This window comes from Cyprinus carpio, chromosome B14, assembly GCF_018340385.1.
Source record: "Cyprinus carpio isolate SPL01 chromosome B14, ASM1834038v1, whole genome shotgun sequence".
NCBI classification, from domain to species: domain Eukaryota; kingdom Metazoa; phylum Chordata; class Actinopteri; order Cypriniformes; family Cyprinidae; genus Cyprinus; species Cyprinus carpio.
Window position 1 is genome coordinate 1,721,916 of NC_056610.1, and position 25,708 is coordinate 1,747,623.

Here is a 25,708-nt window from a genome sequence, read left to right on the forward strand (position 1 = left end):
AACCACAGATAGACAGCTTCACAGATTATAAGAGAGTGTTTGAAGACTCCTTATACTAGACTGAAGTCAGTCATAATGTTCTTTGACAATGTACATGTTTTTTGCTCGCTTTCTCTGTATAATTTATTCGCTGATTGAATAACTGTGGAAGGTACAGGTAATAAAAACATTAATTAATACCTCATCCGTGAACATCCTCCCTCATAGCCCATCATGCTTCACTTTTGTTATTGTTTAGAAAATGCCACCTCTAGTGGTGAAAACTTACATATTGTGCCTTTAAAGGGATACTCCACACTAAAATGAAAATGTTGTCATTAATCACTTACCCCCATGTCGTTCCAAACCCGTAAAACCTTTGTTCGTCTTCGGAACACAATTTAAGATATTTTGGATGAAAACAGGGAGGCTTGAGACTGTCCCATAGACTGCCAAATAAATAACAGTGTCACGGTCCAGAAAAGATATGAAGGTAGTCGTCAGAATACTCCATCTGCCATCAGACGTGCAATCTGTGTTATAGGAAGTGACGGGAACACTTTTTGTAAGCGAAGAAAACAAAAATAACAACTTTATTCAGCAATTCCTTTGTCAGCGGTCTCCTCTGTGTCTCTCCATATCACCGTATGCTGCGTATGCTCTTCTGTGTCCTCCATGCCACAAAGATGCGCTGTTTTATTTAAAATCAAAGCTAAATACACGTAGAAACAGTGCATGCTTGTGGCACAGATGACACAGAAGAGCGTACGCAGCATACAGTGATGGGACAGTCACAGGCCTCCCGGTTTTCATCCAAAATATCTTAAATTGTGTTCCAAAGACGAACAGAGTTTTTATGGGTTTGGAACGACATGGAGGTATGTGATTAATGACAAAATTTTCATTTTGGGGTGGAGTAACCCTTTAATGCATGCTTCGCGTTCCTTGGTGCAGCTTTATTATTAAATGCAAACTGCTGGCCTGATCATTTCCAGATAAAAATAACTGGTTTTGGCACAGTTGAAATTACATAAATCACAGATTGCTTGGATTAATTGTAATTATTTGACATACATACAGTACAGGTCAAAAGTTTGGAAACATTACTATTTTTAATGTTTTTGAAAGAAGTCTCTTCTGCTCATCAAGCCTGCATTTATTTGATCAAAAATACAGAAAAACAGTAATATTGTGAAATATTATTACAACTTAAAATAATAGTTTTCTATTTGAATATACTTTAAAAAAATAATTTATTCCTGTGATGCAAAGCTGAATTTTCAGCATCATTACTCCAGCCTTCAGTGTCACATGTAACATCCAGTCTATCACATGATCATTTAGAAATCATTCTAATATTCTGATTTATTATGAGTGTTGGAAACAGTTCTGCTGTCTAATATATTTGATCAATAAAAGGTTAAAAAGAACTGCATTTATTCAAAATAAAAAAAAAATTCTAATAATATAAATCTTCTTTACTTTCACTTTTTATCAATTTAACACATCCTTGCTGAATAAAAGTATTGATTTCATTTAAAAAAAAAGAAAGACAAAAAAAATTACTGACCCCAAATTACTGACCAGTAGTGTATATTGTTATTACAAAATATTTATATTTTAAAAACATAGCTTCTTCTTTTTTTTTTTTTTACTTTTTATTCATCAAAGTATCCTAAAAAAGTATCACATGTTCTGAAAAAATATTAAGCAGCAGAACTGTTTCCAACTTTGATAATGAATCATCATATTAGAATGATTTCTAAAGGATCATGTGATAATGATCCTAAAAATTCAGCTTTGCATCACAGAAATAAATGATCATTTAAAGTATAATAAATTTAAAAACAATTATTTTAAATTGTAATAATATTTCACAATATTACTGTGTTTTCTGTATTTTTGATCAAATAAATGCAGGCTTGATGAGCAGAAGAAACTTCTTTCAAAAATATTAAAAATAGTAATGTTTCCAAACTTTTGACCTGTACTGTAAGTTAGAAATGAAATGATATACTTCCACTGACAAACTGTAATGCGGTGATTTTTTAATCCCAACCTCTTTTCTAAACATGCTGTTAGCAAGAGTCTCTTCAGTGTGTTTCTCTTTCGTCTAAAGCAGGTTTGAATGCTCTTATAGTTGGTGTAATCGTGCTGCTGTCTTTCCTCCGTGTGTGTGTGTGTGTGTGTAGGAGTGAATCTGCTGGTGGGCACTGAGAGCGGCCTGTGGCTGCTGGACCGCAGTGGTCAGGGTAAAGTTTACTCTCTCATCAGCCGCAGACGCTTCCAGCAGATGGACGTGCTGGAGGGGCTCAACGTGCTCATCACTATATCAGGTGCACACTGCACTTCAGCACAACACTTACACTAGCAGACGAATCAACAGATCCTGCAAGAGTCCTTGAAGAACTGACCACACATTTCTTGAAGCATAACACATTCTCACTCTTTACTTGACATCACTCATGCATGCGCAAGCAGCAATATTATTCACTTCATAGAGACAGTCTGTCATGAAAGTGTACTCACTCCTATACTCAGGGGCTTATACCCTGCTTATAACTGCATGAACGGTATCATTGTCATCTCTTACCACAATATTCTCATCTTTACAAGCAATGTTATTCGTCCATCTGCAAGCCTTAATTATTCTAAACTTTTAACCGGTAGTGTGTATATGTGTGTCATCTCTTCATGATTTCTTGTGGAAAGGTAAGAAAAACAAGCTGAGGCTGTACTACCTGTCCTGGCTGAGGAACAAGATCTTGCGTAATGATCCAGAGGTGGAGAAGAAGCAGGGCTGGAGCTCAGTGGGGGAGCTGGAGGGGTGTGTGAGCTACAAAGTAGGTGAGTCCAGAACAAGACAACATTCACGTGTTTAACAGAGTTCACCAACAAACACCAGTGTGCTGCGTCTCAAGCAGCTTGACTGTAAACTCATTAAAAACATACTAAACATTATAATAATAATAGACTGCATGGAAACACCTAGTGAACTTAATCTACCAAACCAGAGGAGAATGCAGACTGACTCCCTGATGAGCAGAATAAACACATCTATCAAGACTCAGATTTCAGTGTCATCACTGTAAGTCAGTGTTTTCGATGATCTTGTACACCATACTCACATCATGCTGATGATTTCAGTTCGCTATGAGAAAATCAAGTTCCTGGTCATCGCCTTGAGGAGCGCTGTGGAGGTCTACGCCTGGGCTCCCAAACCATATCACAAGTTCATGGCTTTCAAAGTAAGTCTTGCATATTAGTAGCGATTAATAATGTACCGCATTTACAAAAACGATGTTGCACGTGCACTAAACCCTAATCCAATAACTGATAACCGTTATTGTTAACAAACGCAAATGTGAGAAAGAAGAAAGCATGTGCTGAAGCAGTCATGCCAGTTTTCTCTTCCTTCCATGAGCTCTTTATCATGGTCCTCCAGCGCTTCACATCTCTAGTGCAGTGCTGTACCGGGTGTGCTAACGAGCACGTTTACTACACCAGAGAACCACACATGTGCAGCAAACATCAAACTGTATTCCTTTACAAATAATGCACTATGGTACAAGTGTTTTGAGCTCATAACAATGTTGTGCGAGTCTTCATTAATTAAATTATAAGCCACTGTAATCATGATTTGTGTAAAAAGCAACAAAAGCTGATGGTGTTTCTTTCAGCTGGACCGCAGTAAGATGCATGTATAGGTGTGTTTCTGTAGTGTAGGCACAGTCACGTATTTCTACTGAATCCAGTGGACTGAGATAGAAAGCTGTACTAATGCGGTTTCTGAGATTCACTGTGCACGTTACTACGGATCATGGCTAAGGAGTCTGTCACAGTCACAACTAGCACACTTTCTAACGAGATATTTCTAATTACCTGCTATTCATGTTTATATATTCTTCCGTTGTAAGAAATAGGATGGTGTGATGAAAGGTAATGTGAGTGGGGTGTTTTTGGAAATGGGTCATTTTTGAGTACGTGTCCTACTTCACTGCGGTCCGGAGAGACTTACTCTACTTCTGACATCGTTTAGACTTATAGCATTTGCTCAGATTTTTGTCCTGCATATTCTTATGGAAATACAAACATTGCATGTTAGAGTTTAATGACTAAATGTGGTTAGAAAGTGGCTTAGAAATTCTTCCTCAGTTGTGAGTGGCATTGTGCATCATATTGTCTCTCCTGAAGCACTCAACAAATTAATGAAATGTGCACCTAAATAGGAGTAATAGTACAGATAATAAAAAAAAAATCAGTATCTGTGTCGGTGTACAAATTGGTCAGATGGATGTTTTGCATCAGCCCTGTCCTAAAATAGTAGAACTCCAAACCTAAAATATCAAAGCAGTCAAAGGCATTGTGTTTGATCATTATGTGAAGACTCGAGCCCTGTTTACAATCACAGGCCACTTACCCTACTGTGTGTGTGTGTGTGTGTGTGTGTGTGTGTGTGTGTGTGTGTGTGTGTGTGTGTGTGTGTGTGTGTTTGTGTGCAGAGTAACTCCTGTGATGTATGATGCATCGAGTTGAATAACACAGCCCTGTTAATGGTTTAATTCACACGTCACAAACACACTGCACATTTCTAGAGCATCTATGGGTGTGTGTTATAGAATGTGGCTGACAGAAAACCACTGTCAGTGTGAGACAAAAACACACAAACACAGAGACGGTGGTGTTGATGCAGTAGACTAAGCGTGTTGTTGTGCATGTGTGTCAGGCGTTCAACTCACTGCCTCAGAAGCCGCTCTCGGTCGACCTGACGGTGGAGAACGGACAGAGGTTAAAGGTCATCTACGGCTCTCACTTTGGGTTTCATGCTATTGATGTGGACTCGGGGACACCCTTCGATCTCTACCTGCCCAGTCATGTGAGTACTCTTTACATTCCTGCCACGTTTCACACCACTAATAAACAACGTTTAATAAGTGAAGTACAAGCTGTGGCGTTGGGAATGTTTCTCCACTGTTGTGAGTCATCATCTGTGTGCACATTCACATTAGCTTTCACTCTCTTCATGGGAAATCTTTGGCACATGTTAGTAGGGGGTGTGCGATAAGGACATAAAATGATATCTCCATATTTTCTGGAATTTTGTCGATAACGATAATTAGAGAATATTTTGCTGAGTGTGATATTGTGCTGGTATTTTGGCAGGTTTATGACTGCCGTGGACAGCTGACTCCCAAATCTTTAGATATTCTTCATATTCTGTCAGGTGGTTAGTTTGCAGGAGTAGCAGAAATGAACTTTTCCAATAAGTTTAAATTGATTTTTAGCTTTTATTGTATTTTTTTTTACCTTTATAAGGCCATTTTTTTTACCTAATTAAATGTATGCATCTTTTATAAATGAATGTAAATTCAATTTCATCAATAAATTTAAATTGTAAGACACTATAGGGCTGTTAATAATCATATATAATCAATATCAACACAGTTTGTGTTTGCAATGCAGAGGTTGCACAGAATCTGCACCTGAAGTGTCATTTAGATGCATTTAGACTGTTTAATGCAGGATATGAATGCAGTTAACCAGCAGTTGTGCTCATAAGTTTACATATCCCTTTCAGAATATAGAAATTGTTATCATTTTAAAAAAATAACAGGGATCATGAAAACTGCATGTTATTTTTTTTATTTAATACTTTCCTAAATTAGCTATTTCACATAACTGATGTTTATATATTCTCCACAAGACAAAAATCAGGGCTTAAAGTTCTCCGGTACCGTGCCGGATCTCCGGCGTGCAGCATTTGGCTGCAGAAAAAAATAATCTTACATTTAAAAAAAAAATTGTTGATATCCCTTTCGAGTCCATAAGTTCATCTACCAATGGTATGAGAGGAGCATAGCTTACCCTCTCAACCAAACTAACATTACTAGCCAATCAGAATGCTTTGCTTTTTAAACAGGGGATGCACATAATAGTATCCAACTGCGGAGTCGCAGCCCTGATGAACCGAGCATCCAACTTAGCAATTTTGTTGCTAAATTTAGCAGCTTTTCAGACTACCCTAGCAACTTTTTCTTCCAAAAGCACCTAGCAACAAACTGAGCTATTTTTAAAATGTATTTGCCAACATGTATTTAGCAACTTTTGTTCAGTGACTCAAATGATAGAAAGAGACGCATTTTACAGCTGAATTACACAAAAAGAGGAAGATGTTTAGCAGTACACACAACACATGAATTAAGATTGCTGCTCTTTGCAATTGCTCAGTTTAATAATAATAATCATTGAATCATTGTTCATTTGATACACCTTATTAGTAGCTTGTACCTGCAATTGTTGATCAGTTGATCACTGTAAGAAAAAATATCTAGAAAAATGGAAAAAGTACTGGTAATTTTCCAGGACATATCTGTTATCCATTATCCGTTGTAACCCAAAAACAAAAACCTGTGAAAAATCAATACGGAAAATTCCTTCATATTAAGTAGATTGTGTAGATTGTGCCCTGTTTTTACAGACTCTTAGAATGTAGCATACTAACTATACACCACTTTAAATTATAATTGTTTACAGTGTATAGTTTTATTAGTTTACTAGCTAATTAAAAAAAAAACATATTTCATGACACATATTTAAATATATTTTTTGCTGGGATTTAATGCAGTGACACAATTTTGCATCACAATTATGTAATGATGCCATTGCACAATTACATCACAATATCTTTTAGCAACTTTTAGATACAAATCAACCCTCCTTTAGCAACTTCCCCTGAAAATTAGTAGGCAACACTGGAATGCAGAAGCACAATGATCAAAGATGTCCATCTAGCGCATATTTAAACTCACTAGATTTGTAACGTAAATCATTTATAAACCTTTGGCAACACCGGAGAATACATCAACCTATGCCTAAATATGCCATTTATCGTCCATCGCGATTTCAAAATAAAATGTATATAAATATGTATTTTAACAGTGTTGTTCAATAAAACCATGCAATTACTTGGTTTTGATATTTTATTTGAGCCAGTTATTATTGCTACATCGTTAGTTTATATATAAATAGTCATACTAAAGCCTGGTTTTCACTTAGGTCTGTTTGTGTTACTAAAAAATATCAGATTACTCAGTAGATTACTTGATTCCCAAAATAATCATTAGTTACAGCCCTAGATTAGTTAAAATATTTCTAAATAAAACTGCATTGTTTTACTTTTTGTAATTAAAATACAAGTATTTTGTCACTGAAATAGTTCAGTTCAGTGAAATAGAACTGTCATTCTTAAAAATAGTATTAAAATAGTATTAAAATATTATCTTGTTGTAGTGAACCAAGTATCTGTATTTTGTCTCATCTGGTGAGCTAAGTGTATTGTCACACCCCTAGAGTCGATAAGCAGTGATATAGCTCATAATTTTCCAAGTGTATGATACAGATTTCATTCTTCAGGTCAACCATATATTCATGTCAAAAAAAAAATCAGTTTGAATAAGGAAAGCGATAACTTTGTCATGGTATCATTTCAAATGTTAAAGAAATTTGGTGTTTTAATTAAAATTAAAGAAACATTTTACACATTTTGCAAGGGGTATGTAAACTTATGAGCACAACTGTACATAACGTTTTGATGTTTAAAAAAAAATGTTGAGTACTACTATTTGAAATGATTTTGGGGGGAAAAGGGAAAATATACTTTAAATATAAACCTTAAATCACTGCATGAGTGAGTCATTGAGTCATTCATTCAATCGATTCGTTTAGTCGGTTGATTCATTCAGTAACGAAACACCATCATGTGTCACTCAGAGTCACAACACGGTTCTGCTGTGGATTTGCTAGAACTATTTTTGTTGAAATGCAGAAAAACCAAGAACTGTTTTGTCTTAAATGTAAGTCACTTAATATACACATAGTTTATTGGACTGTTTTATAAAATCAATATCACATTTGCAATTGTGCTGATATTTGGAGAAAAACGTCAGTCTTTATGTGATATTAACTATAATAAACTAAATCACACAGTTACAATATTATCGTAGACTATATGTTATATGCTAGTGTGCTGGGTAGCTGAGTAAATCCAGCAATAATCAGTTATAACGCTGTTATGTGTTCCCATGTTGACTGCACTAATGGTGGGACAATGTGTATCTGCCACCTTTTAAAGACATTATAATTTGTACTATATGTTGTTGGTAGAATGATGCACTTTGTTTCAAGTCACTTTGGCACTAATTGCAGAACACTGATGTCATTTTTCACTAAACTCACAGCAGTCATGTTTAACACAGGCTCACCCAGTGTTCACTTTGTGATTTCAAATCACTAAAGAAACCTCAAACTTGCAGAACCATTTGATCAAAGAACTCATTTATCATCATGAAATACCACAGAAACATTCATTCAGATCACATACACAAACTGGATACTGACAAATTCACTGTGTATTTGATTGTACAAGCATTAAATGTTGCAGTACAAAACGTGATACATATTTCATTATGATGCTCCAGGTAAATATATACATCACTGTGAGAGAAAATAATACAGACAAATTCACTTAATAAACAAATTCTGATATTAACAGTATTGATGAAGTACATTCAAATAGGTTTAATTGAATCAAATCGAGAGAAAAAACAAACAAAAAACAGCTACAGTTAAAACAAAAATTTATTTACAAGAGCCTGCAGACATAATGTCAGATGTGAAAAGTGGTGTTGGGGACCAGAAGCAGTGCTGATGCAGTGCAGTTAGTTCATGTTCAGTGGGAACTGGTGTCTGTGGATCCCATTATTCTGAAACATCTAAACACCAAGTGCAACAGTTTTGAACAGCTGTTTCAATTGATAGTCAAAGACAATAGTGTCAGTTCAAGTTTTGTGAAAAGGAGAAAAAAAAACCTTGGGAGAAACCAGGCTATTATGAGGTAACATCACAAAAGCAGCACATATAGATATTTCAAACCTTTCCTTTTCTCACAAGGAATCAATTCTGATAGTGGGGTTAACGATTAACCCTAAAACACTACATTTCAGAGCTTGTGTAAATATGCACAGCATGCAGAACATAATGTTGTGATGAAAAAAAACAGCAAAAGTCACCACACACACAAACAGAAAACAAAATCAATGACTGCTTCATCCACACACATACTCACGGACTAGTTCACCCTCACAGTCTGTGTGTGTGCTAGTTTCTTCAAACTGATCTCGCACCCAAAAATAACTCTGCAGCCTTCGCCACGTTCCCAGAGCATAAGCCCATTAAAATGACCTGTTATTTCAGAGTTTTTTCTAATACCAGGCGGTAGATAAATTTAGAGTGAACTAGCGGTGAGAACAGAACTGGAGGCTGGGCTGCACTAGATCATGTAGCTTTCCATACCAACATTTTCTCATCCATTCCCTCCCATTCTCTCGTTCATTCGTTCTGTCTCTCTCTCTCTCTCTCACAAACACTCACACATTTAAACACACTCACTCTCACACAGTCATCATTAAAGCACCTCTGCTCCTCATTAAAACCCCCTCTCCCACTTGGAAACACACGCTCTCTGTTTGTGGCGGCGTGTTTGCACCGCTGGCGCTCATGAGAATCCCACGGCAGAGGATAAAGATCGCTCTGCGGCTCTGGATGCCCGTGTTGATGCTCAGGATTGTGGTGGCTCTACAGAGGGACGGCAGCACAGTGTGCGTCAATTTATTTCTGAGTCAGGCAAGTACAGTGGGAGGTGTGCGGTTGTGTTAATGAGGGAATATCTATTCTGATGCTTTATTGTCATGAGCTTGGGAGACCTGCATGCAAAAGTGGTTAAGAAAACGTTATATATTAACTTAGTGAAAAGTTACACATACTGTGACTTTTAATACTGTTAAAATGTGTTTAACCTCACTCTTGTAAACAGACTTACATGGTCAGTGCATTTACTTAATTACCAATTTGTGATGAGAACTTGAATTTTATTAACACTAGAATAATGACCAAACCCTTAACAATAATTACATTTGTGATGAATGATATCTCAAATCATGTGGCTTGTTTACGAGAGGTATGTGAATGTTGTTCGGACTCATGATCGGAAAAAATCTCAGGTTTACCTTGTCTAGAGACCAGAAGAGATATTATAGATGCCTGGGGGTGGACAGTAAGCAACCACACAACAATGCACTAAAAACCTCTCAAAACACTGAAGCAATGCTCTGGCAACCACCAAGTACAGTATTTCTTAACTCCTGTCCTCTGCACAGTTTTGTATGTCTTCCTAATTTGATCTAGAACACTATAGCAACTGCGCAGCATTGCACTCAATAACTTTGCTCGGCTCAGCCTTGACTAGAGTAACGTGTTAGGGACCAAGGGAGATAATATATATATATAGGCATAATTAAGGATAATTCTTTAATAAATGATTTTATTGCTCAGAAAAACAAGGGTGGGGGTTTACAAATAGGTAAGGAGCAGAAAAGAATAAATATAAGAATATTTTATATTATATATATATATATTATAATATATATATATGTATGTATGTATGTATATATATATATATATATATATATATATATATATATATACATACACACACACACACAACTCACGGACAACCTCCTCTGTCTAACAAGGCTAAAAGGTAAAAATGTACTGAACTGATGAATATAAAAACATGAAACTGTGTTCATACATAACAGTTTGTAAAAGTATAATAATCTAATTGAAAATATATATATATATTTCTGGATCCCTGATTATTAGGGATGGGTAGGGCTGTAGTACTTGAGTCCAGACTCTTTATTATCCGGACTTTTTTTCTATCGTCTCGGACTTGTCTCGGACTCGTTGGTGTTTGCACTCTGACTTTTCTCGGACTTGGTCACTGGACTCGGCAAATATTCTTTGTTGGTCTCAACAAACTCCAGCAAAATTTGTTTTTCTCTTTCAAACAAAACCACATTTGCATGTCGCGCCTGAAAACGTGTGGAAAACGCTAGGCGCGCCGCTTTCCCTTTTTTTCCAAAGCACTCTGTAGCCTGCGCTCTGTGCTTGTGCTCCAGTGGCGTCTGCCGTTGCTAGGCAACCATGACCTGCTCTCCATGAAGATGCAGAAGTTTCAGCAAAAAATAAATGGATTTCCAGCACTAAAAATTCCTTGCAGTAGCTCTGCTAATAAATTCATTTAAAAAATAGCTATCCTTGTACAGCTATGATCAGCTGTTTCTCCATCTTGGCTTAGCTTTCAATTTTGTTACGAGAAAGGATGAAGCTGATTCGTTGATTCTTTTCACATGACCAGCGGTGCACTTGCTGCGTTCTGAATAGTTTAGATGTTTCTAATTTAATTTTCTACCTGTTAGATTGTGTTTTATTAACGTCTACACCTACCCCAGCCCTAAACTTACCCTTTACAATAATGAAATACTAATTAATGTTGTACAGTATGACAAAAATTATGCTGTATTTATGTGCGCATGCCCAGTAGAGCCAAACGTATCCCTTCTAGCCTTAACCGCACACGTGTCAAATCCCGAGTTTCATTTTAATTTTTGACCACAGACATAATGTCAGCAAACAGCAGCATTACAAAGTAAATAAAATGTAAATAAAGTACATAAAAAATAATTTGACCCTACAGCTCCAAACTCGGTCCTAGAGGGCCGGTGTCCTGCTGAGTTTAGCTCCAACCCTAATTAAACACACTTGAACCAGCTAATCAAGCTCTTACTAGACACACTAGAAACTTCCAGATAGGTGTGTTAAGGCCAGTTGGAGCTAAACTCTGCAGGGCACTGGTCCTCCAGGATCTAGTTTGGAGACCCCTGTCCTACAGAGTTGTTACTTTGCACATGCTTTTTGATCATTACAAATAATAATGTAAAATTATTTTCTTAGAATAGGATATATGCTGTCTCTCGCATCACATACATTATCAGTAGTTAAGTATGTGTATGCAGGAAACGTGAACTAAACAGAACTACAAACGGAAAGACTACATTAAACGAGCTCAGAGCCCCCTATTTAGGAGACGTTATGACTTATGACACCCAACGTAAGACACCAATTAACACACAAAAAACAAATCCAGGAGGGTGGTGGAGCTGAGGAGGACTAGAGAAAGTGATAGAGGGACAGGACCATGAAGTGGAAAAGACCTGGACAGCACAGGGTCCCAGTGGAGCAAGGGATTGAGGCAGAACCAATGGAAATGGAGACCATGGAGGATCAGAAGATGGTAGAGCAGGGTGGCTCCGGGACTGGAGTGGACTCTGGGACTGCCCTCCCAGCTATGCCAGAGAGTTTGACGGCAGGGACACTGTCACCTCTGTGCCGAAGGTGTCAGACAGGGAAGTGTGTGCGGCCCAAACACTCGGGACACTGGCAGCCTTCTTTGGAATCACTGAGTATATTGGAAGACCCTCCGGGGCAACAAGACCTGAGACCTCCAGGACCACAAGACTTGGGACCTGTAGGACCACCAGACCAGGTACCTCCGGGGCCACAAGACTTGGGACCTGTAGGACCACCAGACCTGGGACCTCTGGGGCCACAAAACCTGGGACCTCCTGGACCACCAGATCTGGGACCTCCAGGACAACAAGACTTGGGACCTCTAGTACCACCAGACCTGGGACCTGCGGGGCCACAAAACCTGGGACCACCAGATCTGGGACCTCCAGGACAACTAGACTTGGGACCATTAGTACCACAAGACCTGAGACCTCCAGGACCACTGGATGTGGGTGCACTGTACTCGGGACTACCAGGCATGAGATCACCAGACTACACAGAACTCTGATATTGACATGCTATATGCATTATTAGACAGGTTACATTTATGGCGTCCAAGATCTTGTCCACATTAAAACATTTTCATTTGAAAACGCATCTTTTTGTCTCCATTTTGCCCTTCCGTCCACACTGAGATGGCATTTTTGTCAAAGAAAATGTAGATTTTTGAAAACGCTCTTTAAAGTGGATAAATTTGAAAACGCAGTTTTTGGGTTGTAGTGTGGACTGTGAAAATGGAGGCTTTTGAACGTTAAGTCATGTGATACATATTGTACCAATATATATCTGTCTTTATACCGGTATTATTCCTGTTATGTGCTATTCACTTTACACTATTGCTACAGACTGTTACATTGAACACTCTTCATATCACAGTCCTGCAAGATGACAGAACATGCACTTGATTTACTTGTGATTGCTTTTAGCCCCAAAACAAGGATCCTGCCAGAAGACCTGCATGAAAACGTATCATGTCTGTTCTGTCTGTATTGTCTCAGCAAGCTTTTTTGAGGCTTTATGCATGTGCAGTAAAGCAAATTTAACATTTCCTGAAGTTTCAGTGTGGATGAGAAACTTTTGGAAAATGCAGTTTTCAAACATATCCAGATTAATGTAGATGTATCCCAAGGCTGCACTTGTAAATGGTTGACTGCTATGTTTGTAATAAAAAAAACAATTTGTGTCTGCAAGTTTCTGTATCTCAACAATTTATTATACAGTGAGCCTGAAGGATACGTTTTATTAATGACTTTATTAATGACCTTTTTGTCTGATTTACCTCACTGTTTTTACCCACAAGGCTTATTTATAACACCTTTTTCTTTTTTAAAAGAAACATACTGTGACTTGGATTCATATCACATTCACAGGCTAATGTAGCTGCATGTTATTTATGACAATGTGTTTGACAAAAGTGCTTGTCCTTCCAATTTCCAAATTTTGCTTCTCTAATAATTTTGTTATATGTGCCCCTTTGTTTAAAAACATAACTGAATTGATTTTATTATAAAGCATAAATGTAAGATGTCTCAACTGTACATAGTATTAGTATATTTTTTAATTAACATTTATTAGTGCATTAGTATACATTTTTCTCGAATAATAAACCACTTTATACAACTTTAACATGAAAATACTAATTTAATGTAATGACCAGGTGATGTACTTGTAAATGTAAATGTACTTGAGAGGAACTATGGGTGATGTGACCATAGCATAAGCAGTACAGTAGAGTGTCATATCTGTGAATTCTATTTGCTGACACAGACTGGATTTATTAAGGCAGTTACTGTTAATATCTTTATAACAGAATGCCTGTGTGTTTCAGATCCAAGGTGTGATTCGGCCGCATGCCATCATCATCCTCCCCAGCAGCAGTGGGATGGAGCTGTTGCTGTGTTACGAGGACGAGGGCGTCTATATTGACACTTATGGCCGCATCACCAAGGAGACAGTGCTGCAGTGGGGGGAGATGCCCGCCTCTGTGGGTGAGCTCCAGCACTCCACACACACACACACACACACACACACACACACACACACACACAGATGTGTAGCAGAGATGTACATGATGCACATAACATACAGTGATTATCTGTTCGGGGTGCAGTATGGATTTGATTGTCTTGTGTATCTGAGCTCGAGAGCTATGTTGCTCCTCGAGAGCTGCAGTCATATTAAGGAAGTTCTTGTTATGACTGATGTTCATGAGACTCTAGATGTAAAAAAAAAAACAAAAAAAAAATCAAGTCATTTGGATGGATGAGTCACCTCACTTCCTACACAACAGCAGATGGAGTGGAGAAAAGCCGCCGCCGTTCTTCAGCTCTGGATGAGGCTGATCAGAATAAAAACGCTGAAGTTTCCAAAATCCACACCACAACTGGAACAATATCTTTGGCATTGCTTTCAGAGCTGAGGTCATGCATTTATCTTCTGAGAACGTAACTGAAGCACACGCTCCGATCAAACGTGAAGCTAATATCGTTATTGTTCTCGGTGTGAGCAGGCCTGTACTCATGGCAAGTGATGTGTGATGAAACAGAAGGCAGTCCAGTGAGAGCCATTAGATCTGATGATTTCTCTTGCTCTGTTTGAATAACAGACGAGAACATTCACTGCATCTTCATTCCCTCAGCAGTGTCTCTATATGAAGTAGTCATGTTGTGTACCGAACATGGAGTAAAGGCAAACAAACACACCAGCTAAAGTAATGTGTCTTGAATAATATAGAAGCTAATAATAAAATAAGTTAATAATACAAGTTAATACTTTTTCACTCTCTTAAGAGACATTACTAAGATAACAGATCCTGCAGGAACTCCAGCACTGTACTGTACACTGTTCTGCAACATGAAGGGAAAATACTCCACTTGAGGGAGCTTGATTTCCTCGTGAAGGGAGCTCTGGAGTGAAGTATGGTCTCAAAAACTTCATTTGAGAGACTGGAATCTATGAATGGGGCCCTTCAGGGGCCAAACCCATAGTTACTGCATCTCCGGGCGAGGGTGAAGGAAAACGCTGTCCTGAAGCACCAGAAGCGGCCGGATGGCAGAACAGTCCCCTGAAGGCACAGAGGAGAAGGGGGCACCGTGTGTTAAGGAATAAACCACTTCACTCCGGAACGGCCTGCCCTCAGAGGACTGATGCTCCTGGCCTTCTTAGAGAGGATGACGGTCCTCGGGTTCTTCTTCCCCTTACAAGGCTTTGTCTGAGAGTGCCACCTATTGGATTAGCCATGCTACTGGAATGGTTTCACACATGCTTTTAAAGGAGTCATGAACTGCCTCTGTTTTTTTATTTTGTACTGTTCTCTGAGGTCCACTCATCAGAACGCTCTGTCTGAATACATATGGAGGATTGTAGACTCAGAAGTAGACGCCCACTGCTGTGAATGGCTAATAGTTGTGTATGATTGACAGACTACATTCCTCATAGATGGATTTAGGTCAAAAACACATAAATAACTCAATACATATCAAACGATCTGTAAGAAGAGACAAAACAATAGTGATCACGTAATGAAAATGAATCCATGGTGAAATGAAGTAAACAGTACCGAGTTCTTACTGACGTGATCTGGATCTTTATTAAAAATAATGTTCATCCACTGTTTCCTAATGTTGGGATCAGAAGGAAAGCAGTGAAAGACTGTTCCACAACTGGGCTCTGAACAGCATCTTCTTGTCTTCAGAACATCTTTATTGTTATGTTTCTGTGTAGATCTGTGCATTCGCCTCTCTCGTAAACATTCTGTGTAGACTCTGTGGGCGGGGCTTAACACGCAGTGATGTAGAATCGGTGGGCGGGGCTAAACAGGCAGCGATGTAGACTCATGGGCGGGGCTAAACAGGCAGCGAAGTAGACTCATGGGCGGGGCTAAACAGGCAGCGATGTAGACTCATGGGCGGGGCTAAACAGGCAGCAAAGTAGACTCATGGGCGGGGCTAAACAGGCAGCAAAGTAGACTCATGGGCGGGGCTAAACAGGCAGCAAAGTAGACTCATGGGCGGGGCTAAACAGGCAGCAAAGTAGACTCATGGGCGGGGCTAAACAGGCAGCAAAGTAGACTCATGGGCGGGGCTAAACAGGCAGCGATGTAGACTCATGGGCGGGAAGGGGGCTAAACAGGCAGCAAAGTAGACTCATGGGCGGGGCTAAACAGGCAGCAAAGTAGACTCATGGGCGGGGCTAAACAGGCAGCGATGTAGACTCATGGGCGGGGCTAAACAGGCAGTGATGTAGATGCAGGCTTCTTCTGTGGAGGCGGTGCTTATCCACACTATTTCATCATAGAGTAGAACATTCCACAAGCTGTCCTTTTGGCAGCATGCGTTCAATATAATCTGTTTTTAAACGAACGAGAAAGTTTTGAGTTCTGAAACTTACACAATGTTTTTAAAGTACAGTGACGTCTTATGTGTCAAAAGATCAAGAGAATTTTAGTTTCTCAGTTCATGACCCCTATATAAACTAAAAGCCTGTTTGCTCCAGATCATCTGAGCTTTACTGGACTGAATCAGCTGGCGTGTTTATTCCTGGCTCAGCTTGATGTGATGTTGTTGTTGATCTGCAGCTTACCTTCAGTCGAATCAAGTGATGGGATGGGGAGAGAAAGCCATCGAGCTGAGATCCGCCAAGACGAGCAGTCTAGAGGGAGTCTTCATGCACAAGAAGGCTCAGAAACTCAAGTTCCTGTGTGAGAGAAACGATAAAGTAAGACAACATCTAAACACTTGTGTAATATCACATTCAGAAATGCACAAATTCTCTACAGATTATTCTCACAGAACAAAGAATTATTACAGGCATCATAAGATAATGGAAAGCATAGAGATGGAATGCGTGTGTGTGTGTGTGTGTGTGTGTGTGTGTGCAGGTGTTTTTCGCGGCGGTGCAGTCGGGTGGAAGCAGTCAGATCTACTTCATGACGTTAGGACAGAACACTCTCTTCAGCTGGTGATGGTCTCTGTTCACAGGCGGCTGCTGGTGAAAGTACAGACTCTACATCACAGACCAACCTTCAAGATTCAAACTGTCCACTTTCTGTATTCACATGTAAACATTTTAATAGAAGTGTTATATTATATACGTATTGTATGTAAAATAGGAGATATATTGCGTTGTGTCTGACAGTGTCAGCATTTGTCTTGATCTGTGCTTAAAACATAAACCTTGTTTTGCATTTTAATTTTTACTTTTTATTACCATGTCATGCTGATATTTTGTCCCTAAACCTGATTATTTTATTGTATAATAATAACCATGGCTGGTACACGGTGAAGCCCATACTAACAGCTAATAGAGTAACTGTCGAACATTGTAGCATCTTTTAAGAGAAATACTGTAGAATTAGACAATTCAGAATAGAAATGACTGATTACTGATGACTGAAACCATCTGATAACTGCAGACATTCAGCTTAATATCACAGGCTTTCCAAGTAAACACATTTAATTATAACAAATGGCAATATATCTTAATAATATTTTTGTTTGTTTGTTTGTTTATTATAGCTCTCACTGTACTAAAACACAAACATAACTGGACAAATGATCATGATAAAGTTATCTAATAAAAGGAGGGATGTCCCGAGCGTCCCAGATGTTTTTAACGGATTGGTATGAGAGGATACTCAATCTTCAGAGACTCAGATCGGATCAGTGGCACATAAAACATTAGGAATGGAAGGTTTGTTTAGTTGCTGGTTATACACAGGTGTTTGCATGCAGATTAAACGATGGATCTTTGTCTGCAGTCTGAACATCACTGTTCATTTGCTTTGTTTTTCTTCTGTACATTTGAGAATTCATCTTTGATTGGCATCGGTCTTTGTGGCCACTATTTCTCAATCAGTTGTTGAGCACATTTCTCAGATGACAGTGTGTTTTCTGCTCTTTGTTTTGGCGCTGGTTCTTTTAAATCAGTCTTCAGTATCGATCTTTAGGTACATTGACAGTTTGACAGTCATTCATCTGAGCTTAAGTGTATATAACACAAATACATGATTGACGTACTTGAATTCATCAGTCACCTCTCTCTCTGATAGTTTACGGTGTGTGTGAGACGCTCAGAGACATTCACTGACGCTCAGTACACTTCTGTCACTTAACATAGTATTAGTTCAGTGTCACAGGACAGTTCTCAAACATGGTCCTTGTTTTTGGAATGTGAAAATAATAGAGTGAAGCTTGCATGTGTGTGGAAATCAGCATAGCAAGTGCGGAGTGATTTGTGACGCAGGTGATCCTGTTGTTTCTCAGTCTTAAATGAGGAAATTGAATGAAGCAAAGAAAAGCAACAGGAATTGGAAGATAATCGTATGAAAGAGAGTTAAAGAAAGTTGAAATATGGGAAGTCAGAGTTGTAAAAGCCAGTGGTGTGGCGTTTGGGATCAGATGGACTGAACTTTTCATTGAAATGTTATATTTGCACTGAAAACACCCGTGCTTGTGAAGATGTAATACTTGTGAACCACGTGCACTTTACATCGCACACATACGGACTAACTTGCTTAATACTGCTGTTATAGTTTCACACATTATTGATTTCACTCTTTTATTAACAGTCAAACTAAAAATGGCACGCCAAGGGTTTTATAGGCTTGATGTGACACTAGAGAACAGACGTGTGAGAATTGTGATGATTTGCAGTGCACTGAATTGATCTGTACTCCAGCAGAGCGTCTCAGTATACAGAGAGCAGGGTTCATCACAACAGGATCATCACTGAACTGTGTTCTGGAGTGCTCCATCAGTTCCGTCGCAGCAGAGCAGACATAGTCTTGTTTTTCTTTTCTCAACCACCCCTCAATAATCTCCTAATAACGCCATCATTCTTTTGTTTTATAAAACATCAATGTAAAAAAAAATCTTCATTGGGTTTTGCTTCAACATTAAAATGTCTGACAGAGTCGGTTTCTGTACTTTCACTTTCAGTGCTGTACATTAACAGAGAATTTTAATTTAATTCAAAGCTGTTTTCTTCATCTTTGTAATAGTGTAATATGACTGTATATTTCCCGTACTGTACATGTTCCTAAATACAGTTAATTATCAAGCACTATAGGAAGCACCATGTATTCAACAGTTATGCTCCTCAAAAACTCCTCTTTTGTGTTTCAGTTATAACAGTATATTGCATATACAGTGTAATTTGTAACATGAAGGAATTGAGCCAAATAAATGCTTTAAGAATAGAGCGCTCAGTGTGTATTTGTTCAACCGTGCTTCATTAACACACAGCTTTCATACAAACCATCATCATGCTCACACACGTCCACTTCCTGTCTGCCGTGCTGCTGGTTTGTGATCGTAACTCCGTGTAGCTTTGTTTTTCTGTAGAATCTTTATCTGACTATCACTCTCTCTTGTTTAAAGTGATAAAATATAACTTAATTTCTACCATATTTCTGATATTACCTATCAACCTAATCTGATTAATTTGATCTTTCGCTTTTATTCTAAATTTGTGAGTGCAGCGTGCGTGCAGCGCGTTAGCATTTGTTAGCCGGTTAGCTTGTCATTAGCATTTCCATTCACTTCTATTGCGGTTTTCTTTTTTTTCTCTCTTTTTTCCTCTCAGTCTCTCTCGCTCCGTTTTTTCACAAGTTCATCAAACAAGTGGTAAGTCAGAATACTCTACTCAATCATGGTGAGTAATGGCTTCTCCTGCTATTGTTTCTTGCACCGTTTTCCACATGTATAGTTCATCTCTTTCTGTCGGTGGTGAGGGATTCACATGTGATAAATGCAGGGAAATAGTTAGGCTGACAGAGAAGATTTCAGAATTAGAGACACGCATCCAAACTTTAATTGAGGATAGTAAGAATGTGAGGGCTCTAGATACGGCTTTGGATGCGTCTAGCTCAGGGAGTCCTTTACATTGTTCGGTTCCGGTAACAGGGCCTCTGCAGCAGGGCAACTGGGTGACTGTGAGGCGGCATAGTCGTGGGTCTAAACACCACTCTTCTGTTCCGATCAAAACATTAAACAGGTTCTCCCCACTCAGTGAAGCACCCACTGAGAAACCTGGTGAAAGTGCTCTAGTTATTGGTGATTCTGTTGTACAGAACGTGAAAATAGAGACACCAGCCACCATAGTCCAATGTTTACCGGGAGCCAGAGCGCCTGACAACTTAGCAAATTTAAAAGTGCTGGCTAATGCTAAACGTAAATACAGTAAGATTGTTATTCACGCCGGCGCTAATGATGTTCGACTTCGCCAGTCGGAGATCACTACAAATCAAATCAAATCAAAGTTTATTTATAGAGCACTTTTTTAAAACAACCATTGTTCACCAAAGTGCTGTTCAAGCATAATCAATATAAAACAATTTTACACGCAGCAAAAAATAACAGATATTAACACTAACAAAATTCATAAAACAGCTCTCATACTGAGTTAAATGCCAGAGTATAAAAATACGTTTTAAGACTGGATTTAAACAGCAAGTGTCTGGGACTGCCTAACATATTGGTTATTCCAAAGCCTTGGGGCTGCGACAGCAAAAGCTCGGTCACCCCTGCTTTTCAGCCTTATTCGAGGTACAATCAAGAGTAAACTGTCAGCTGACCAGAGTGCTCTTGAAAGATTATGCGATTGTATTAAATCAGAAAGGTAACTTGGTGCCAGTCCATTTAATGACTTATAAACTAAAACTAAAACCTTAAAATCAATTCTAAAACGAACAGGAAGCCAATGAAGAGAAGCCTGTATGGGTGTAATTTGTTCATGCTTGCGTGTCCCTGTTAACAGACAAGCAGCAGCATTTTTTACCATCTGTAACCGTTTAAGGGAAGCCTGATTGATACCTTTATAGAGGCCATTACAATAGTCAAGACGGGTTGAGATAAAAGCATGTATGACCCTTTCAAAATCCCTCCCTCCCTGTCAAAAACTCCACCCCTATAAAGACGAAGTGACCGAGAGTGGAGAAGATTGAACTCCTCAACCGAGCCGACCAGTGGTACCAACCGGGAAACCACAGGTTCTAAAGAACAGCGAGAAACAATGCAGTCGTTCATCTAGATATCACACTATAGAGACTGTGTCTGTTCTAGAAAATACAAAAAACGTCCAAACCAATTTAAGAGCAACAACTGAATTGAGGTTCAACAAATAAAAAACAGATGTAATACAGATAAACAAATGATAAAGCTTGGCTTATTGAATATCAGGTCCCTTTCTACGAAAGCACTTTTTGTAAACAATATGATTACTGATCATAATCTAGATGCACTCTGTTTGACAGAAACCTGGCTAAAACCTGATGATTACATTATTTTAAATGAGTCTACACCCCAAGATTACTGTTATAAACATGAACCACGTCCAAAAGGTAAAGGGGGAGGTGTTGCTTCAATTTATAAAAATGTTTTCAGGATTTCTCAGAGGGCAGGCTTCAAGTATAACTCGTTTGAAGTAATGGTGCTTAATATAACATTATCCAGAGAAACAAGTGTTAATGATAAATTCCCTGTGATGTTTGTGCTGGCTACTGTATACAGGCCACCAGGGCACCATACAGACTTTATTAAAGAGTTTGCTGATTTTACATCCGAGTTAGTGCTGGCTGCAGATAAAGTTTTAATTGTTGGTGATTATAATATTCATGTTGACAATGAAAAAGATGTATTGGGATCAGCATTTATAGACATTCTGAACTCTATTGGGGTTAGACACACGTCTCAGGACCTACAGTACTCATTGTTGAAATCATACTCTAGATTTAATACTGTCACATGGAATTGATGTTGATAGTGTTAAAATTATGCAGCCAAGTGATGATATCTCAGATCATTATTTAGTTTTGTGCAAACTTCCATTGGAGCGTGTAGCGCATGACGTGGAGAAGGCGTGCCAGCAGATACAGTCTTTGACCTCAGCCTGGATCAGAGTTGCCGGAGCTTTGGCTTGTAGGAGAAAGCTAAACACCAAGCGCTACAAAGGAATATTTAAAGACATTTAAACCAGTTTGCATTTTTTGTTTTGTACTTTATATTTATTTGCAATAAATACCGACAAACATTCCACGACAACACTCTTGGATTTTCTTGGATTCGGGCTGTGAGTCTGACCCTGTACTCGCATTCTCCAGGTGGTTGGAAACAATAATATGGGGTTATAGGAAAAACCCAACATTGTTTTTTGCCATTACATTGCGTCAAAGACTTGCTGTGAATGCGTCAAAGACGGATTTATGTTGGAACTACGCGATATGAAGATGAAGGAAACGTCGGTCTAAGCGTGGCAAACCAAATAAAGAAACACTTCGATGGAGGTATGTGCTTTCAAAGTGAATATTATTTGAAGGATAGAAAAGAATTTCACCGCAGATTTTTTTGAGTTGATGAACTGTGATTTTTATTTTTATTTTTTTGAGTTTCCAAGCGAGGCCAAATTATTAAGAGTGGTGAAATCGCAGCCTAATTGGAACGAATGAAGTGCAACGATATGTTGATTTTTGAAAAGAATACAAACTGTTTTCTACATTTGGGGACCTTTGCATTAAATGAAGCAAGATAAATACTTTCTGTGATTTTTGGAAGTGTCAGGCACAACTTTTATGTGGATGATTGTGTTAAATCTGTGGCTGAAGAGTCTGAAGCCATCCAGCTAGTAAAAGACCTCACTGCACTATGCTACAAAGGTGGATTCCAGCTCTCAATGGGTCAGCAATAATCGGGCAGTTCTAGCATCGATTCCAAAAGAAAAATGGCAAAAGAAATCAAAATACTGGATCTTGACAAAGACAGCCTGCCAATGGAAAGAGCCCTGGGACTGCAGTGGTGCGTGGACTCTGACCATTTCCAGTTTAACCTCAATTTAAGCCAGAAGCCACATACCCGCAGAGGCATACTTTCTGTTGTAAGTTCCATTTTTGATCCCCTCTGTTTTCTTGCTCCTCTCATTCTTCCAGCCAAGCAGTTGCTACAAGAGCTCTGCCAGAGAGGCTTTGGATGGGACAAACCTTTGCCCCAGGCTGTAGTAGACAGGTGGGAAGAATGGACAAACAATTTAGAAAGAATAAAAAGCTTCAGTGTTGCACGTTGTTTGAAACCAAAAGGCTATGGGACAACAATGTGTGCAGAACTACACCACTTTGCTGACGCCAGTGAGAATGGCTATGGCTCAGTGAGCTACATAAGACAAGCTAATGAACAGGACATTATACATGTCACTTTTCTCATGGGAAAGTCAAGAGTCCTTCCTTTAAAGAACATCACAGTACCATGTCTGGAGCTGGCCGCTGCAGCATTGTTGGTAAAGGTGGACAAAATGTTAAGGAGAGAACTACATCTACCCTTAAAACCCTCCGTTTTCTGGACTGACAGCTAAACCGTACTTAAGTACATTAAAAGTGACACTGCAAGATTTAAAACGTATGTAAGGCAAGGCAAGGCAAGGCAAGTTTATTTATATAGCACATTTCGTACACAATGGTAATTCAAAGTGCTTTACATAAAAGAAGGTAAAATAATCATTAAGAAAAATAATAACAAAAATAAAACAGGCAATTTTAAAAACATAAAACAAGCAATCTTAAAACATTGGAAATGATTTAAAAATTGACTTATTTAAAATGAATTTAAAACAGTTAAAAATAGAAAATGATTTTACATAGAATACAGTGAATATGTAAAATACAGTGCAATCAATTCGGACATCGCACAGTGCTCATTCAACAAATGCACAGCTAAACAGATGAGTTTTGAGTCTAGATTTAAATGTGACTAATGTTTTAGCACATCTGATTTCTTCTGGAAGCTGATTCCAAACTGCGGGCGGCATAGTAACTAAAGGCGGACTCCCCTTGTTTTGTGTGAACCCTTGGTATTTCTAACTGACTCGATCCTAATGATCTAAGTGGTCTGTTAGGTTTATATTCAGTGAACATATCTTGCAATATATTTTGGTCCTAGGTCATTGAGTGATTTATAAACGAGTAAAAGTACTTTAAAATCAATCCTAAATGTAACTGGAAGCCAGTGTAAGGACCTGAGGACTGGTGTGATATGCTCAGATTTTCTGGTTCTAGTCAGAATCCTGGCAGCAGTCTTCTGGATGAGCTGCAGCTGTCTAATGGGCTTTTTGGGAAGGCCGGTGAGGAGACCATTACAGTAGTCCACCCTGCTGGTGATAAAGGCATGAACAAGTTTCTCTAAGTCTTGACTGGAAACAAAACATCTAATTCTTGCAATGTTTTTTAGATGATAGTATGCTGATTTAGTTACTGCTTTGACATGACTACTGAAACTAAGGTCTGTCTCCAGAATCACACCAAGATTCCTGACTTGATTTTTAGGTGTTTGTCCCCTGGAGTCAAGGTATACATTCACTTGGAAAACTTCATCTTTGTTTCCAAATGCAATAACTTCAGTTTTTTCCTTGTTTAACTGAAGAAAGTTCTGGCACATCCAACTGTTAATTTCATCAATACATTGGCAGAGGGAGTCAATGGGGCTGTAGTCATTTGGCGATAAGGCTAGGTAAATCTGGGTATCATCAGCATAGCTGTGATAGGCAATTTGGTTCTTTCTCATTATCTGACTTAGTGGGAGCATATACAGGCTAAACAAGAGCGGTGCCAGAATTGAGCCTTGTGGGACTCCGCATGTCATGGACGTCCACTTAGATTTATGCTCTCCTAGACTCACATAATAACCTCTCCCTTCTAAGTATGACCTGAACCATTTGAGTACCATCCCAGAAAGCCCGACCCAGTTTTCCAGTCTCTCTAGTAGTATGTTATGATTGACAGTGTCAAACGCAGCACTGAGATCTAGCAATACCAACACTGATATTTTGCCAGAGTCAGAATTTAAGCGAATATCATTTATTATCTTAATGAGCGCTGTCTCTGTGCTGTGATGCAGTCGGAAACCAGATTGAAAATTGTCCAGGTATCCATTTGAGTTTAAGTATTTGTTCAGCTGATTAAAAACTACCCTTTTCTATAATTTTACCTATAAAAGGAAGATTAGATATTGGTCTATAATTGCCCAAAATGCTGTTATCAAGATTGCTCTTTTTCAGGAGGGGCTTTACAACTGCAGTTTTCAGGGAGTTTGGAAATGTCCCAGAAAGAAGTGAGGCGTTCACCACTTCTAAGAGATCTGCTTCTAAAACAGTTAAGCACACTTTTGAAAAAAGATGTGGGAAGTGTGTCAAAATAGCAGGTTGACGATTTTAGGTGCTGCACTATTTCTTCCAAAATTTTTGCTATCAATTGCTTCAAAAATAGACATAGTATCTTTTTGATATTGCGTCCAGATCTGTCTGACCTCTGCATTACTTGAGGATGTGCTAATCGCCTTCCTGATATTAATGATCTTCTCAGAAAAGAAGGAAGCAAACTCATTGCATTTGCTAACTGAGAGCATTTCACTGGGAATCTGGGTTGGGGGGTTTGTCAGTCTCTCAACAGTGGCAAAAAGAGTACGAGTGTTGTTTAAGTTACTGTTTATAAGGTTTGAGA

General features: G+C 38.7%; 1 protein-coding gene across 1 annotated transcript in view; it reads left to right on the forward strand.

The window, feature by feature from the left end:
- Window positions 1-18,592, forward strand: part of si:zfos-2326c3.2 (mitogen-activated protein kinase kinase kinase kinase 4) — a 49,958-nt gene extending 31,366 nt beyond the window's left edge. The window contains 7 exon segments of the mRNA XM_042737704.1: window positions 2,172-2,315; window positions 2,692-2,826; window positions 3,127-3,227; window positions 4,706-4,855; window positions 14,057-14,216; window positions 16,805-16,944; window positions 17,108-18,592. Coding sequence (XP_042593638.1) covers window positions 2,172-2,315; window positions 2,692-2,826; window positions 3,127-3,227; window positions 4,706-4,855; window positions 14,057-14,216; window positions 16,805-16,944; window positions 17,108-17,191 — 914 coding nt within the window. The 3' untranslated portion in view covers window positions 17,192-18,592.
- Window positions 18,593-25,708: the final 7,116 nt, after the last annotated feature.